This window comes from Neofelis nebulosa, chromosome 5 (assembly GCF_028018385.1).
Source record: "Neofelis nebulosa isolate mNeoNeb1 chromosome 5, mNeoNeb1.pri, whole genome shotgun sequence".
Classification (NCBI taxonomy): Eukaryota; Metazoa; Chordata; class Mammalia; order Carnivora; family Felidae; genus Neofelis; species Neofelis nebulosa.
The window spans coordinates 49,495,920-49,511,340 of NC_080786.1; the positions used below are offsets into that span (position 1 = coordinate 49,495,920).

Sequence of the window (15,421 nt, forward strand, 5' to 3'; positions counted from 1 at the left end):
TGGAATACATTCAGCTTTTAAAGAGTAGGAGATTCTGCAATATACAACATGGATGAACATGAAAACATTATGCTAAGTGAAATAAGCCAGATAGAGAAAGACAAATACTGCATGATTCCACTTATGTGAGTTTTTCTAAAATAGTCAAATTCATAAAACCAAAGAATGGAATTGTGATTACCAGGGGCTGGAGGAGAGGAGTAGATGGGGAGTTATTAGTCAAAAGACGTAAAGTTTAAATTAAGCAAGATCAATAACCTCTAGAGATCTTCTGTGCAGCTTTGTACACACAGTTTTCAATGTGTTAAAGTGTATTAAGAGGATATAGCTTCTGGCAGATGTTCTTACTATAATTAAAAAAAAGAACTATCATTGATTCCATGGAGTTACTGTCTAATGAGATTGACAATAGACATAATGTAAGTTATGTTATTGCTAAGGGTTATATAGGATAGAAGAAGTTTCAGTTCTTGAGAGATCCCAAGATTATTCTAAATCAGGAAAAAAGTCATCAAAAGAAAATTCTGACAGAACTGATTCACCCACCCATATATTTTCCAATTTGGGAATTTCTCTGAATTTGGCACATCACACAAATGAAGGGGCACACATTTGTGCGTATACACATAGAAACTTATCAAAGACTAAAAAGAATGTGCCTTGTTGCCAAACTTAGAACGACATGCCACCAACTGATGACTTCTAGGAAGAAAATCACATCAGTGATTTCTGTTGCATTTTGTTGAAGAAGTGGATTCTCCCAATTTCAGGTCACAATGGGTGTCTTGGTTCTCACCTCTCGGGTAATCAGAGTACTTCAGTTATGTTAACAACTCTTCTGCAACATCAATGAATAGTTTAAAGAGGCTCTTTTATCCTGCTGTGCTTTTATCTTTGGGTAAAAAACATTGCACTTTATGGAACAGTGGAAAGAATTTGCAGTCAGGGAGGGACGGTGGGACAGTGGAAAGTGGGACTTAGACAGAATGGGCAGCCCTGAGTTAAGGTTCTTGTTCTGCCACTTACTGTTTAACCTCGACAACCTCCATAATATGAGTATCAGTGATTCCTTTATAAACTGAGGAAAATAACATCTACTTTTGCCTTATGGGGTTGTTGTGTTATATATTGTATATGTGCCTGTCGTATAACTTAGGTGCTTATTAAATAGTAGCTGTTTTTGTTATAGTCTGGTCATGATCGGTCTTCTAAAATGACTTCGTTGTAGCGTAGAGGCCAGCATCCTAAAGTGTATTAGGGTAAGGGGGAGACCTAAGTATGAAACAATTTTAAAAGGAGCACTTTCTAAGGGGCAGTCCCAAATGGCAGCCTGGGAAGATCCTGAACTCACCTCATTCCATGGACTGAATCTATAGCTACATATGGAACAATTATTCCCTCTGATAAAGACCTGAAAACTAACTGAACAGCTTCTTCATGACAAACAGTAAAAGGGCGAAATTGAGATGGGTGGGAGAGGCAGTTTGGTGGTCTTGCCAAAAACACTATCCCTGGTGCAGTGACCCACAACTGGGAAGGGGGGATTTCACAAATCCAGAGCTTCTTTCTGAGGACTGAGGTGTTTGTTCCCCACATCACACCAACCTGTGGGACCTGCAATGGAGACGTGAAAACCAGTGGGACTCAAATCCAAGAGACCCAAAAGGACAGAGAGAACTGAGATAATTATCCTAAAGGGCAGTCACTCCAGGGACCAGCACAAAAGCAGCAGTTTGAAAAGGGCCTAGATTATATGTGAAGGAGATTTATTTGCTAATCCTAACTCACCTGCCAAAAGGGCATGGGCCTGTTGGGACTCCATGGGGAGAGAGGAATGGGTGGACACCAACTTTGCTCTCTCTCTCTCTCTCTCTCGCTCTCTCTTTCTCTACCTTGATAGCATAGGTAGGAGTGCCTCAGCTCTGTGCTATTCTGCCTTGCTGAAGTGAACGAGCATATGCAGGACACACAGGGGATGCTCCTTAATTACCTGGCTCTGGTGGCCAGGGGGCTTGTGTTAAGAGGCCACCAGATCCCAAGGACTGTAACAATCTGAGAGATAGTTTTTGGCAGGCAACCACCCCCAGAGTACTACACAGACTGTAGACTAAAACATATCTCCAGTATTTCTGTGTGAAAGCCCTATTTATTTGTCCAGGAGCTTCAGTCTGAGGGGCAGACTTCAGGTGTGCTACAGATCTAGAGGCTATGGAGGTGCTCTCAGGAAATGCAGGCTGGGGATACCATCTTTGCGTCTCACTACACCTCCCCAGTACCTCCCAAAAAGGAGCTTATACACTCTTCAGAAGCCCCAATTTTTATAACTATACACCAGGGACACCTGCAGATCAAGTGGTCTGGAGGCCAGCAGGGTTTACAATCGCAGTCCCTCAAAACTATATATTTGCGTACTTTAGAAACTGCTGTCTCAGGGGCCTCCAATCAACCTCAAACTGGGTGCTAAATGAGATTCCTCCCTTTGGAACACTGACAAGTCTTGCCACACCCTCAACAACTGGGATCTATGAAGAATGAATCAGTTTGCTTTGATACCTACAAAGGTTGAGAGACAGCAAAGACCTAGGGCAAGGTTGAGAGATAAGTTTCCTACACAAGGGCACTCCTTCAGTACTTCGAAAGGTAGTTGTTTTGCTTAGTACATAGAAACAAGTGAAAAGAGTCAAACAAAATGAGAAAGCAGACAAATATGTTCCCAATGAAAGAGCATTAAAACCATATATTCCATATTACCAAATCAATCTATAGGTTTAATGCAATCTCTATCAAAATTCCAGTAGCATTTTTCACAGAAAAAAAACAAACAATCCTAAAATTTGTATTGAAACACAAGACATCCCAAATAGCCAAAGCAATATTGAGAGAGAAGATAAAAGCTGGAGACTATATGTGTGTGTGTGTGTGTGTGTGTGTGTGTGTGTGTGTGTGTGTATTCTACAACTCATCAGCAAAAAAAAAAAAAACAAAAAACCAGTCCAATTAAAAAGTGAGCAGAGGATCTCAATAATCATTTTTCCAAAGAAGACACAAAAGATGACTAAGAGGCACATGATATGATGCTCAATGTTACTAACCAGGGAAATGCAAAGCAATCACAATGAGCTATCACCTCACAATGTTAGAATGTTTATTACCAAAAAGAAAAAAATGGTAAGTTTAGCAGGGGACCTGTTGTACACTATTGGTGGGAATATAAATTGGTGCAGCCACGATGGAAAACTATATGGAGTTTCCTAAAGATACCATATAGAAGTATACCATATGACCCAGCAATTCCACTTCCTGGTATTTATTTGAAGAAAATAATAACACTAATTTAGAAAGATATATGCACCCTTATATTTATTGCAGCATTATTTACAATAGCCAAGATGTGGGAACAACCTAAGTGTTCATTGATGAATGAATAGATAGAAGATGCAGTATGTATGTATGCATGTGTGTGTGTGTGTACGTGTGTGTATATTTATACATATACATCATATACACACACATGCACACACACAAGGGAATACTATTCAGCCATAAAAAGGGTGAAATATTGCCATTTGTGACAACATGGATGGAATTTGATGGTAAATGCTAAGAGAAACGAGGCAAAGAAAAACAAATACTGTATGATTTCCCTTTTATGTGATATCTAGAAAACAAATGAAAAAACAAAACTCATAGATACATAGAACAGAATGGTGGTTGTCAGGGCAGAGGATGGTTTGGGGCTGGGTAATATATATAAAGGGGATCAAGAGATGCAGACTTCTAGGTATAAAATAATTAGTTGTGGGGATGTAATGTATATAACATGGTGATTACAGTCAATAATATGTAGTGCATATTTGAAAGCTGCCAAAAGAGAAAACAAAAACATGTTTTTCATAACTTTGTATTGTGACAGATGGTAATTAGATTCATTGTGATGATCATTTTGCAGTGTATACAAATATCAAAGCATTATATTGTACACCTGAAACTAATATGTTATATGTTAATTATACCTCAATAAAAAATTAAGTTTTCTGATTCATGAAAGTGGCATATCTCTTCTAGGTTTTTAAGTCCTCTTTAATTTCTTTCAGTAGTGTTTTGGAGTTTTCAACGTACACAGCTTGCCCTTCTTTTGTTAAGTTTGTGCCTAAATGTTTTATTGTTCTTAGTAGTATTGTAGATGGCATTGTTTTCTTCATTCATTTTAGATTGACATTGCCAGTGTATATAAATAAAACTGAGTTTTGTATATTGAAGATAAGTAAATAAAAATGAGCACTTTCACTTTTAAAGAGTTTAGCAAGGAAATGGCATTCATCCTTGTACTGAAATGTGTTATATAATACAGATCGACAGCTCAGAAGTAGAGGATTTGGATGGAAGATGAGAGGGTCCTCTTTCTCCGTAGTTTACATATCCATGTCCCTGTTGTATTGCTTAGTTTTTAAGTGCATTCGAAGGTCAGAAAAGCATGCTGTGCCTTAGTTTCTACACCTGAAAACTGGACGTGTCATCTATCTTGTATGATTGGTTTGGCTGAATGAAGGTCTATAGGTCTATAGGAAACTCTGAAGTCTTGTAAAATTAATTTTACATTAATAAATGTAAAAGGTTACGGTGGTTATTGGGATTACAAAATGAGAATTCTCCTTTCCACAAGGACTTGAGGAAGATAGAGAAAACCATTGTTTCGTACTGCTGATCTTAAAGGAGTTGCTTTGGGACCACTAGATGCTGGGAAATGGAACACTTTCAGGGAAAGGGGCATTAACAGTTTTGTTGTTTTAAGTTTTAAAGTTACACATGAGAGGGTGAAAGAGGAGTTAAATTCCAGGTGCTTTTGCAATCCAGTGGGTTTATTACATCCAAAAGGCTGCGGGATCAGGCTGTCGACTTCTGCCTTTCGTCTCTGCTATAAAACTGATGTCTTTGTGCTTTAATTTCATCACTGCCTGGGTTCTTCAGGGTAATAAGAGATAGAAGAGAAACACCTGGTCCCCATCTCAAGGGTATTTCAGTCATATTTCCCATCCACCCTGTTAGTTCAGCTTTGAGGTCTGTGCGGCTTAGAGTGGCCCGTCTTTGTTCTACTGTCAAATGCCCCCAAACCAAAATCCGTTCACCTGACAAAGTCATGGCTCCAAAATTAAAAATAAAGTTTTCCTCCTTCTTGCTTTCCCATTCTTGGTTAATACCACACACACCCAAACTCCTACCCACTCAGACCATTGGAGGCAGGAAGAAAAATCAAAGAACGGGTGTGATTTCATCACTCAGGTCTGATACCTGCTCCAGGCAGCTGCTAGTATCTGGCCTCCAGTCTGGACATTAAAGGTACCGTCAACCTGCACGATCCATTATTTTAGGGCAAGAATCACCACCATTTGGTTTTCTCTTCTGTTGTGCATCTTCCCTTTTCTGTGCTGCTATTCAGCATCAAATGTGTCTCTGTTCCATAAATGGAAGCTTTTCCTGAAACTTTGAGGCTGCGTCCAAATCAAATGAACTTATGGTTTCCATTACGTCACCTTTAACTTGAAAAATATTTTCTTTGCCCTAATTTAGCTTTTTACATCCAGCGTACTGAGATATTTCATGACTGACCACACATGTCAGACGCTGAACCTGTAGCTGTTATCATCATTTTATTTAAGGTGTAACGATTCAATCTCAGTATTTCAAGTTCCTGTTGTTCCCAGGGACAGTATGCCCTGTGCTTTTCAATCTTGAATCACCCAGGGGTAGTCTAAGGATGCATTGTGCAGGTTCTCAGGGAAGAAAAGGCAAACGCTACACACTACTGCTCTGTAGTGTGTAATTCCAATTTTATTTGGGAGTTTTGTGGTCATAAATAGCTCCATATTTTCTTGAAAGTATAATTCACCATGGACGTTTTAATATGTAAAGCACTCCCTCCTGGAAAGTTACAGACATGAATCAAAATGCAATCATAAACCCCTCAAAGTCATGTAACAGAACAGCAGGAAAGCACTAAAACAAAGGTATGACATTTATTTTTACCAAAGCAGTAAACATGAGAAGGGTCTATAAACTTCATTCATCTATGTCCTCCTTCTGAGACCTGTTGCTCTCTGAAACATTTGCATACATCCAGCTCCTTTCCTCTGTGCTTTACTTATTTTAAGAAAACATTTTGGATTGGTACCTTTGGTCTGTCATTTGTAGCATGTGCCTGAGTCCAGAACCAAAAAATTGGCATATGATTTGTGATTACCCATAAAAGTCCATGAGGAGTATACCGTCACTAAATCGGTTCATAATTGAGAAACTGAACCTTAAAACAACTGAGACCTGGAAACATGTTACATCAATTTTATAACAATTAAAATGAATAATTTTAAGCTATTTGTGCATAAAGTCTACTGCCATAGGTGCTATCTAAATGTTGAGACCACATGAAAAATATCTTTCTGAAGAGTCACTATAAGGAATGGTGTTTCTCCTCAGGAGTAGCGAGAGCACGCTGTCCATTTTGCCCCTCCTGCCACACAACTCAGAGCCACACTTGAACCTAAGTCGTAATAACTATGTGAATAACTATGTGAATATATGTAAACATAATCCTGATAAATCATTTTTCCTGATCATGGGTTTTACTTACATAAGTATTGTCTTTCGTAATGCCTTTTTGGTCACACAAACAAAATCGACTTGCTCTGTATGGTTCCTGATCTCTTGATTTTAGTCTTAACACCCCTGGATTTATATGTTTTTGCTGTGAGTCATGTGAGAATCATGTGGGAATCAAGTGGAGTTTAATTAAAATAAACGTAATTATTTGCTTGTAATCCTCAACCTGCAAGAAATTTAAATACTGATGACTCACCTATGATGAAATTAGGAAAAACTGATCTATCAGTCACACCATCCTGTTTGAAAATGTTTTTATCTATTTAAAATGAAATCAAACTACAAAAATATTGTTCAACCATCCCCTCCCACACACACACTCCATCTTCAAATTTATTTTCTTTCTAAAGAAAAATTCAGAGAAGTGTTATCTGGATTTTTTTTTTAAATTTTCCGATTTTTTCTATGAATGTCTGAGTCGTGTTATTGGAGATAAAACTCATACTTAATTAGAATTTATCAGACAGTTGTTATATATGGCTTTCACTCAGTTCTTTATAAGAGATCAAAATAGGAACTCACATCTGACATCCCACAATAGTTACTGAAATTGTAGCTAAAATGTTGATTTGGACAGCTGACTTTGTACTGCTTACCTTGCAAAGCAGGGTCTGGAAACAGTTCTGATTTAACCTCATTGTACTAATTACTGTAAACTCCTTCCATGAGTAGGATAATAATTGGCATGCTAATTATTGCCCTGAAAGTGGCATAACTACAGTGAAACCGTTAGCTAATAATATATGATTGTCTTAAGTGTATGCATGTGTGCTGACATTTAAGGGGTTATCTGAAATTAAGCATTATCTATTATTCAATGACTGTGTGTGTGTGTGTGTATACACACATATATATACTAGTATATATAATATATATAAATACAATGTATATATATAAAAGTCTTATTAAGATTGGAATATTACTCCTGTTGCAAAAAAGTGCTGAACAATAATTTTATTTTTTATTTTACTGAAGTATAGTTGACATACAATGTTACATGAGTTTCAAGGGTACAATATAGTGATTCAACAACTCTGTATTATGCTATGCTCACTACAAGTGTAGCTACTATCTGTCACCATACAATGCTATTATAATACCATTGATTATATTCCCTGTGCTGTACCTTTCCTCCTGGGACATTTATTCCATAACTAGGAGCCTGTACCTCCCACTCGTCTTCACCCATTTTGCCCATCCCCCCACACCCCTCCCCTCTGGAAATCATCAGTTCATTCTCTGTATTTATGGGGTCTGTTTTCAATTTTTGTTTGTTCATTTGTTTTTTTAGATCCCACATATAAGTGAAATCATGTGGTATTTGTCTTTCTCTGCCTAACATCTTTCACTTAGCATAATACCCTCTAAGTTCATCCATGTTGCCACAAGTGGCATGATTTCATTCCTTTTTAAGCCTGAGTAGTATTCTAACAATGATTATTGGTTTTTTTTTTTTTTTATGTTTATTTATTTATTTATTTATTTTGAGAGAGAGAGAGAGCATGTACACAAGCAGGGGAGGGACAAGGAGACACACACATGCGCACACACATGCACACACACACACAGAAGAGAGAGAGAGAGAGAGAGAGAGAGAGAGAGAGAGAGAGAGAGAGAGAACCCCAAGCAGGCTCAGTGCTGTCAGTGCAGAGCCCAGCGTGGAGCTCTATCTCACAAACTGTAAGATCATGACCTGAGCCAAAACCAAGAGTTGGACCCTTAACTGAGTGAGCCACCCAGACACCCCCAACAATGATTACTGGTATGCAATTTTCATAACATCTGAGCAGAAAGACATGGGAACATTGTCACCTGTTCTTTAGCTTAATACTGCCCTCAAATTATATTCTGCGAGCTATTTTTTTTTTCATTTTCTCATTTAGTCTTATGGTAATTTATGCTGCTTTTTCATCTCTTCAACTAAACTGAAGTCAGGAACTGTATTTTATGAAATCTCTAAATGCTGCATGGAGACTAAGTCATGGTATACATAGACAGACAGACAAATCCACTTAAGATCTACCTGGATTTCACTTTGCAGTCATTATACCAAAATATGCGTTTGCTCAATTAGCTGGATTGCTTCATTTAAAAAAGGTAATTTTAAATGGCAGTAATCAGAGGCAGACTACCTGAAACTAACTACCTGAGAAGGGGATATCTTAGTTTCAAAATAAACTAGAACATTTAAAAGATGTAAATATATTTGAATATGAAGTTTTAACAACTTACACTTCAATATCCTGCCAATTGCTCCAGAATTGTTGGTATAGTTACCAAGTATCAGGAACCTAAAGGTAAGCATATTTCAATATAATGTTAATCCATTGCAATTTCCAAAAAGGTACATATGAATAGGTACATATGAATTCACACAGGTGAAATAACAGATTTGCAGATGGGGATGTATTCTGATTTTTCAAAAAGTAGAAATATTTTCAAATGAGCTGTCTTACCTAGTGAACTAATTTTAACTTGTTGGTCATATTTCAAACAGAAAATTAAGATTCCTCTTGGAATAGTAATAATGCTTTTATTGCGTTGAGTAGATTGAATCAGATGATAATAGTATAATTTGTAATGAGTTCTTATGTTTTCCATAGGTGGATAAGTGGAGCAGCTGTAGTCAATGCATTTTATTCTTCAGGCAGAAATCAGATAGGTAAGGTCTATTCCTAAACAATTCTTTAATATTTCTCTGTTGTTACCAACTTGTAGTGAATTGCATGACCAATTTAAAGTACTCCCCATAAAAGCACAGCAGAGGCCGAGTTATTGATTTATTGAATATACTCCTTAAAAGTAAATGCATCCATGTACCTCTTTTCACTGTAATAGCAAATTTTAAGTTAGTACAAATTACATTAAGTGGTTTTCTTTCTTTTGCAATGTTCTCATCTGTGGCTAAATGGTTTATCTTATGTCTAAGTACTTTTATTTTATTTCTGAATGCTTTTTAAATGTCTCTCATGTCTCCATCAAGTTATATTGACTTTAGGACTTTCTAAGCATCAGCATAAGTTTAAGGTTCCATGAACCAGCTTTGCAGAAATCCCATCCTCCAGACAATTATGTATGTTAGCTCTGGTGGGGATGGTCCTGATCTCTATCACCCATTTTTCTGGAAGATTCCAAAGATCTCAGAAAGTTGAAAAGTCAGTTATATTAGGTTGAACCATATGAAATTATATTTGCTTAACTACTTTTAATCAAAAAAAAAAAAACTAGTATGTTCATGAATAGTAATGTTATAGGAATATGTGTAGAAATGAATACATGAGTGAGAGATATAATGAATAACTAAATGACTTAATAGAACAAAGATATATAATTTTTTTCCCTGGGAAGACTTTGAGATCTTTAAACTTTTTCTTAGGTATTACATAAATGGACCCATTTTTTCCCAAGGGTTTTAAATATGTAGAAAGGCACCCAACAGATTGACTACTATCAGAGGTATACTAAACAAACAGTACAGCCAGTGTCTCCAGGTGTACTTAGTCTAGCCCTTCATTTCAAAGTGTGGTCGAGAATCAAGAGGGGAAATATTTTCAGCATTATTCTCAAATAAAATCTCATGCCCTAAACCTCATTTTTCTTGAATTCTGTTACAAATTAGATTAGATATGGTGGAAAATCCTGCAATATTTTTTACCATTAGTTAAAAAACAAACTTTAAAAGAAACTATAACTCTGATTTTGTTTTAAAGTTCGATTATACCTTTCCCCCTTGCTTTTAAACCAAGGAAAAGTTAAATTAAGAAATTATCTACATTTTCTTCTGGTATGTTTATGGTCTTTATTTTTGGAGTAAATCATTAGCCATCTGGAATTTATTTTGGTATATGACATGAAAGTTAATTATATAAAATAATCAGAAAAGTTGTGTGTGTGTTGGGGGTTTTTTTGGTGTGTTTTTTAAAATTAATTTATTCATTTAGAGAGAGAGACTGTAAGAGCAAGTGGAGCCAGTGGGGGAGGGGCAGAGAGAGAGGGAGAGAGAGAATCCCAAGTAGGCTGTATGCTCAGTGTAGAGCCCAATGCAGGGCTCATTCTCACAACCATGAGATCATGACCTGAGGTAAAATTAAGTCGGATGCTTAACCAACAGCCACCCAGGTGCCCCAAGACTTGTTTTTTATAACATATCAATAATAAGTAAGTCACATGCAGTTGGTTAAAATCAATTAGTTCAAAGTCTAGTCTAGTACATTTCCTAGCTAGTGCAATGATTACCTAAACCCAGACCAGAGTCTGTTTAATGATCAACTAAGAATGCATGCAGTCTACCCTTTTCAATGTATTCCTAGAAACCATTCAGTCCTTCTTAAAAGTGCCTTTCTCTCTGGAGAGCCTTCACTTTGAAGACCTCTTTTTGATATTCACTAGTTCTGTCAGTATAATATCTAGTTCATTATAGACTTGGACTTAAACAGGATAATGAGCTCTTATGGAATTCCAAGGCAAAATGAGGCAGCCTGGACTTCAGTCTGTATTTGCGCAGACTAAAAGATACAGCTTTATTTTAATCCAGCTGAGGAAGGACCCTGGATCCTATCAGACCTGGTGCTGATTCATTCCAACAAGAAGACCCATACAGACCTTTTGTAGAACCACTCTGGTATGATAATCCCTTCAGCTCCTCTCTAGAGCAGATCTACAGTTTAGGTCAAGGCAGGATCTTGTTAGGCTCTGAATTACCTCATATCCCTGGAGCTGGCTCAAAATTGGTTTACTTCAGAGATTCCCTGATCAGAGAAGACCAGAGAATGTTTTCAATTTGAATTTAATACCCTCTAACCAAAGAAGCACACAGCAAAAGGAAAAAGAAGGCAAAAGTGGCCTAACATTTCACAAAGTAGTCAGTTATCCTCTGAATAATCAAGAATTGGCTACAATAAGCATTCTTAATAAAAAAGACCTTTTAAAGATTCTGAAGATAAACTCATCAGATAGAAATTCAGTATCTGAAAAATTGTTAACATCTTTTCATATGCTTGTGTTACAATAACAGCAATTCAGAGGAAAGGAAAGTGTCATGCAAGAAGAAATCTTTGACATGTGTATGTTTTTTCTTTGACAATTCATTTAAATCTTCAACGTGGGGATTGTCTTAACTAAAAATAATTGAAGATCCAGACCTTCATCTTTCTTCTAGATAGAAGTGTGTGTGTGTGTGTGTGTGTGTGTGTGTGTGTGTGTCTGTCTGTCTGTCTATCTGTATACATACATAGATATACAACTTTTGATTTTGGAATTGTGCATTACAGAATTAGAATAGCTATAGAATAGCATGTGTCTCATAAATGACCCTCCTACCCTCACACAAATACCTTAAATTAGATCACATATAATTTCTCATGGGATTGGCCTTTTTATGTTATGGTAAAAAAGAACTTGTTTTATTATCATTTAGGGAGTTATCATATTAATAATTTCTTCTTTTTAATTCAATTCCAAACACTTTTTGTTCTAACTCACAGGAAGACTATATTCTGCCTTATGTACCCCTGCCAGTTTCCATCAATTTAAAAAAAAAATCAGCTTCCCAGACAGGAAGGCATACTGAAAGTGTTTAATTCACTGGTTCTTATTCCCCACACATTTGCTCCATAGAGCTCCAGAAACCTCCCATGGATTATCTAGTGTATTCAACCTGGGTAATGTATGATGACGTTGAAATAATAAATTTTCTAAAGTTACATTACTTGTTCTTAGGAATCTCATTTTCAGGCTTGAAAATTAAGAGCAAATGTTTCCAAACATATTGATATTCCATTTAACATAAAAAATAATCTTTAGCTTTTTTCCACCCCAAATTTATTTCACCTGATGTCATCAAGCTTTATACAAGATTCTAAAATTGAATTGCTCACAGCCTTAAAAAAATAAACCAGAGAAGCAAGGGCATGGGAGTTAGGGAGAAACACAGTTTTTTGTTTCATGGACCAGTGACTGGTCCATAAGTGACTTATGTAATTGACTAATTGACAATCATGAATGTAAAAAATGTACAACTAAGCAATTAGTTATTATCAACAGTTGTGAAGTCTACTGGTAATAGTGATAGGCTAATGGGGAAAATCCTCATCACTGAGATTTAGCTGATAGTGTAAAACAAGAAATCATAATTTGCAAAGCTGAGCTTGAAGACTAGTATTTAATATGAGCCATAAAAATATTATCACTTGCCTGAAGAATGACATATCAGGGTACAATTAAAGCAGCAGGATCTTTACAGTTAATGTTTAGTCTTGATAGCACATTTCATAAGAGCATTTTATATAACGGGTGGATTTTAATCAAAGTACATAGTGTGGGAGATAGTATTCACTTTAAGTGAATAACGTACTGCACATAATTTTAATATTTTAAGCTAAAAATAATTTCTTGGCACTGTTGATAACTCAGGCAGCTACATGTGAGGTATAACTTTCATCAAAATTCTCCAAGGACAGAAGTATTTATTTTCTAATTATTTTGTCATTTTGGATGTTATGGCAACTTTCCAGATTTTTTTAAAGATCTGGAGAGCATTTAAATCGTCCAGCATATTTTTGAAGTCTCCTCTGTAAATATCCAATATTTATCCTTGAAATCCATTCAAGGCTATGCCATATTTGCCCCACCCAAAAGACAAAGAAACAACATTTGCTACTCTGTATAACTAGATCTTAGATTTCTTAAGGTCGGGACCTTCTCTTGACTTTTCTTAGAATCCCACATAGCAGTCGCCTAGGGTTTTGCATGCAATAGGTGTTGCTACCAAAGATTTTATTATTATTACTATTATTATTATTATTATTATTATTATTACAGGATGTAACTCAGTAGATACTAGAATTTTAAAACATGTAAGATGAAATTGCTAAGTTATGAGTACTATGAGGAAGGGGGTGGGCAAGAGGAAGATGAAGTAGGAGAGGACCATGGAGGCAAAGGCTAGGAAAAAGATGCTATATTTAGTTAGAAAGTATCAAAGCCATCCAAGGATTTTTCGCAGGGGAGTGATAATGACCAGAGTTGTGTGGGTTTTTTTTTTTTTAATATGATTTATTGTCAGATTGCTTTCCATACAATACCCAGGGCTCATCCCAGCAAGTGCCCTCCTCACTGTCCATCACCCACTTTCCCCTTTCCCCCACCCCCCATCAAAGAGGTGCATTTTAGTCTGGCTGCAGGGTGGAGTAGATCTAGGATAGATTATAGTTGGGTGAGACAGGAAGTGGAAAGATCACATAGGAAATTAAATAATTTTTTAAAAATTTTTTAATGGTTATTTATTTTTGAGAGACAGAGCACTATCAGGGGAGGGACAGAGAGAGAGACAGACAGACAGACAGACAGCATCCAAGCAGGCTACAGGCTCTAAGCTGTCAGCCCAGAGCCCGACTCAGGGCTCGGACTCACGAACCATGAGATCATGACCTGAGCCAAAGTTGGATGCTTAGCCAACTGAGCCACCCAGGTGCCCCATGTAAATTAAGTAATTCTTAAGACAAGGAATGATAATATGAAGTAGGATGGTGGCAATAAGACTGATAGGAGGAGATAAACAGAAGAAATGCTTCTGGAAGGAAGGTACATGACCTGGTTTTTTCCTAAGTAGACTATATAAGACTTTGTAAAAACAAACAAACAAATAAACCAATATTTAAACAATAAAATAAGCATGTAAGATAAATATAAAATGTTCATGTTGGATGATTGGGACCCTTCAGATGCCATTATCAGAAATAAAGTCAAGAGAGTGATGGTTTAGAAGGGAAAATGATGAGTTTGATGTTTGACACATGAAATTTAAAGTTTGTGAGACATCTAAGTGTAAAAAGCTAGCAAGTTAATGCAGATGTCAGGGTAGACATAAAAAATATTTATTTATTTAATAAAGTCTTTAGTAAATTCATTTGTTCATTTATCATTGATCATTCACCTATTCAACCCATTTCTTAAGCACCCATTATGTTCCAGGCACCTTGCTAGTTTTAGATGCTAAAGATAATGAACTCAAAAAACAAATGGACTCAACAAATAAACAAATGTATCTCTGGGCCCACAAATCTATGCTCTCAAAGGACTGATAGTCGAGGGTCTAGAGCAGGTGAGGGCAATAAGAAAAGGAAGGACAACAACCAAAAATAAGGAAATAAACAGCCACAGGTGCCTTGTTAAAAGTAAAATTGGGCAATGTGATTGGAGGATGCCTTTCATTGAGTAGTTCTGTTTATTTAACAAGCTATTGTAGATGAATAAAATGTTAGAGATGACATTAAAAGAAATACTTGTGTTATTAAATAACTGTTTATCCCAAATATTTGCAGCAGGGAAAAGACTTTCTGAATGAAGATGATAATTTTCCCTTGCTCTAAACTCTTTATAGCAAAAAACCATCTTAGCAGAGTTTGTAAAGTGAATTGTGATTATAAATCATAGATTACAGTACCGCTTTGGGATGAACTCTCTGTTGTCATCAATAATAAAAGACCTACATTTGTTTTATCACAGAAGATTTTTATATACAATTAAGTGAAACTGACATACTGGAAAATAGCTTACCAGGCAGAAAGCCAGCCCCAGGCCTGCCATCACAGAATAATGCCAATAATCTTTAACCATCTTCTTTCTTTGTAGTCTTCCCAGCTGGCATCCTGCAGCCCCCCTTCTTCAGTGCTCAGCAGTCTAACTCATTGAACTATGGGGGTATCGGCATGGTCATAGGACATGAAATCACCCATGGCTTCGATGACAATGGTAAAGTGCTGTGGAC

At 36.5% G+C, this 15,421-nt stretch overlaps 1 protein-coding gene across 5 annotated transcripts in view; it reads left to right on the top strand.

Moving 5' to 3' along the window:
- Positions 1 to 15,421, top strand: part of MME (membrane metalloendopeptidase) — a 99,090-nt gene that overhangs the window by 69,602 nt on the left and 14,067 nt on the right. For all 5 annotated transcript variants that reach the window (XM_058730279.1, XM_058730281.1, XM_058730282.1 and 2 more), the window contains exons 17-18: positions 9,258 to 9,316; positions 15,286 to 15,405. In XM_058730279.1, coding sequence (XP_058586262.1) covers positions 9,258 to 9,316; positions 15,286 to 15,405 — 179 coding nt within the window. The remainder of the gene's footprint in view (positions 1 to 9,257; positions 9,317 to 15,285; positions 15,406 to 15,421) is intronic.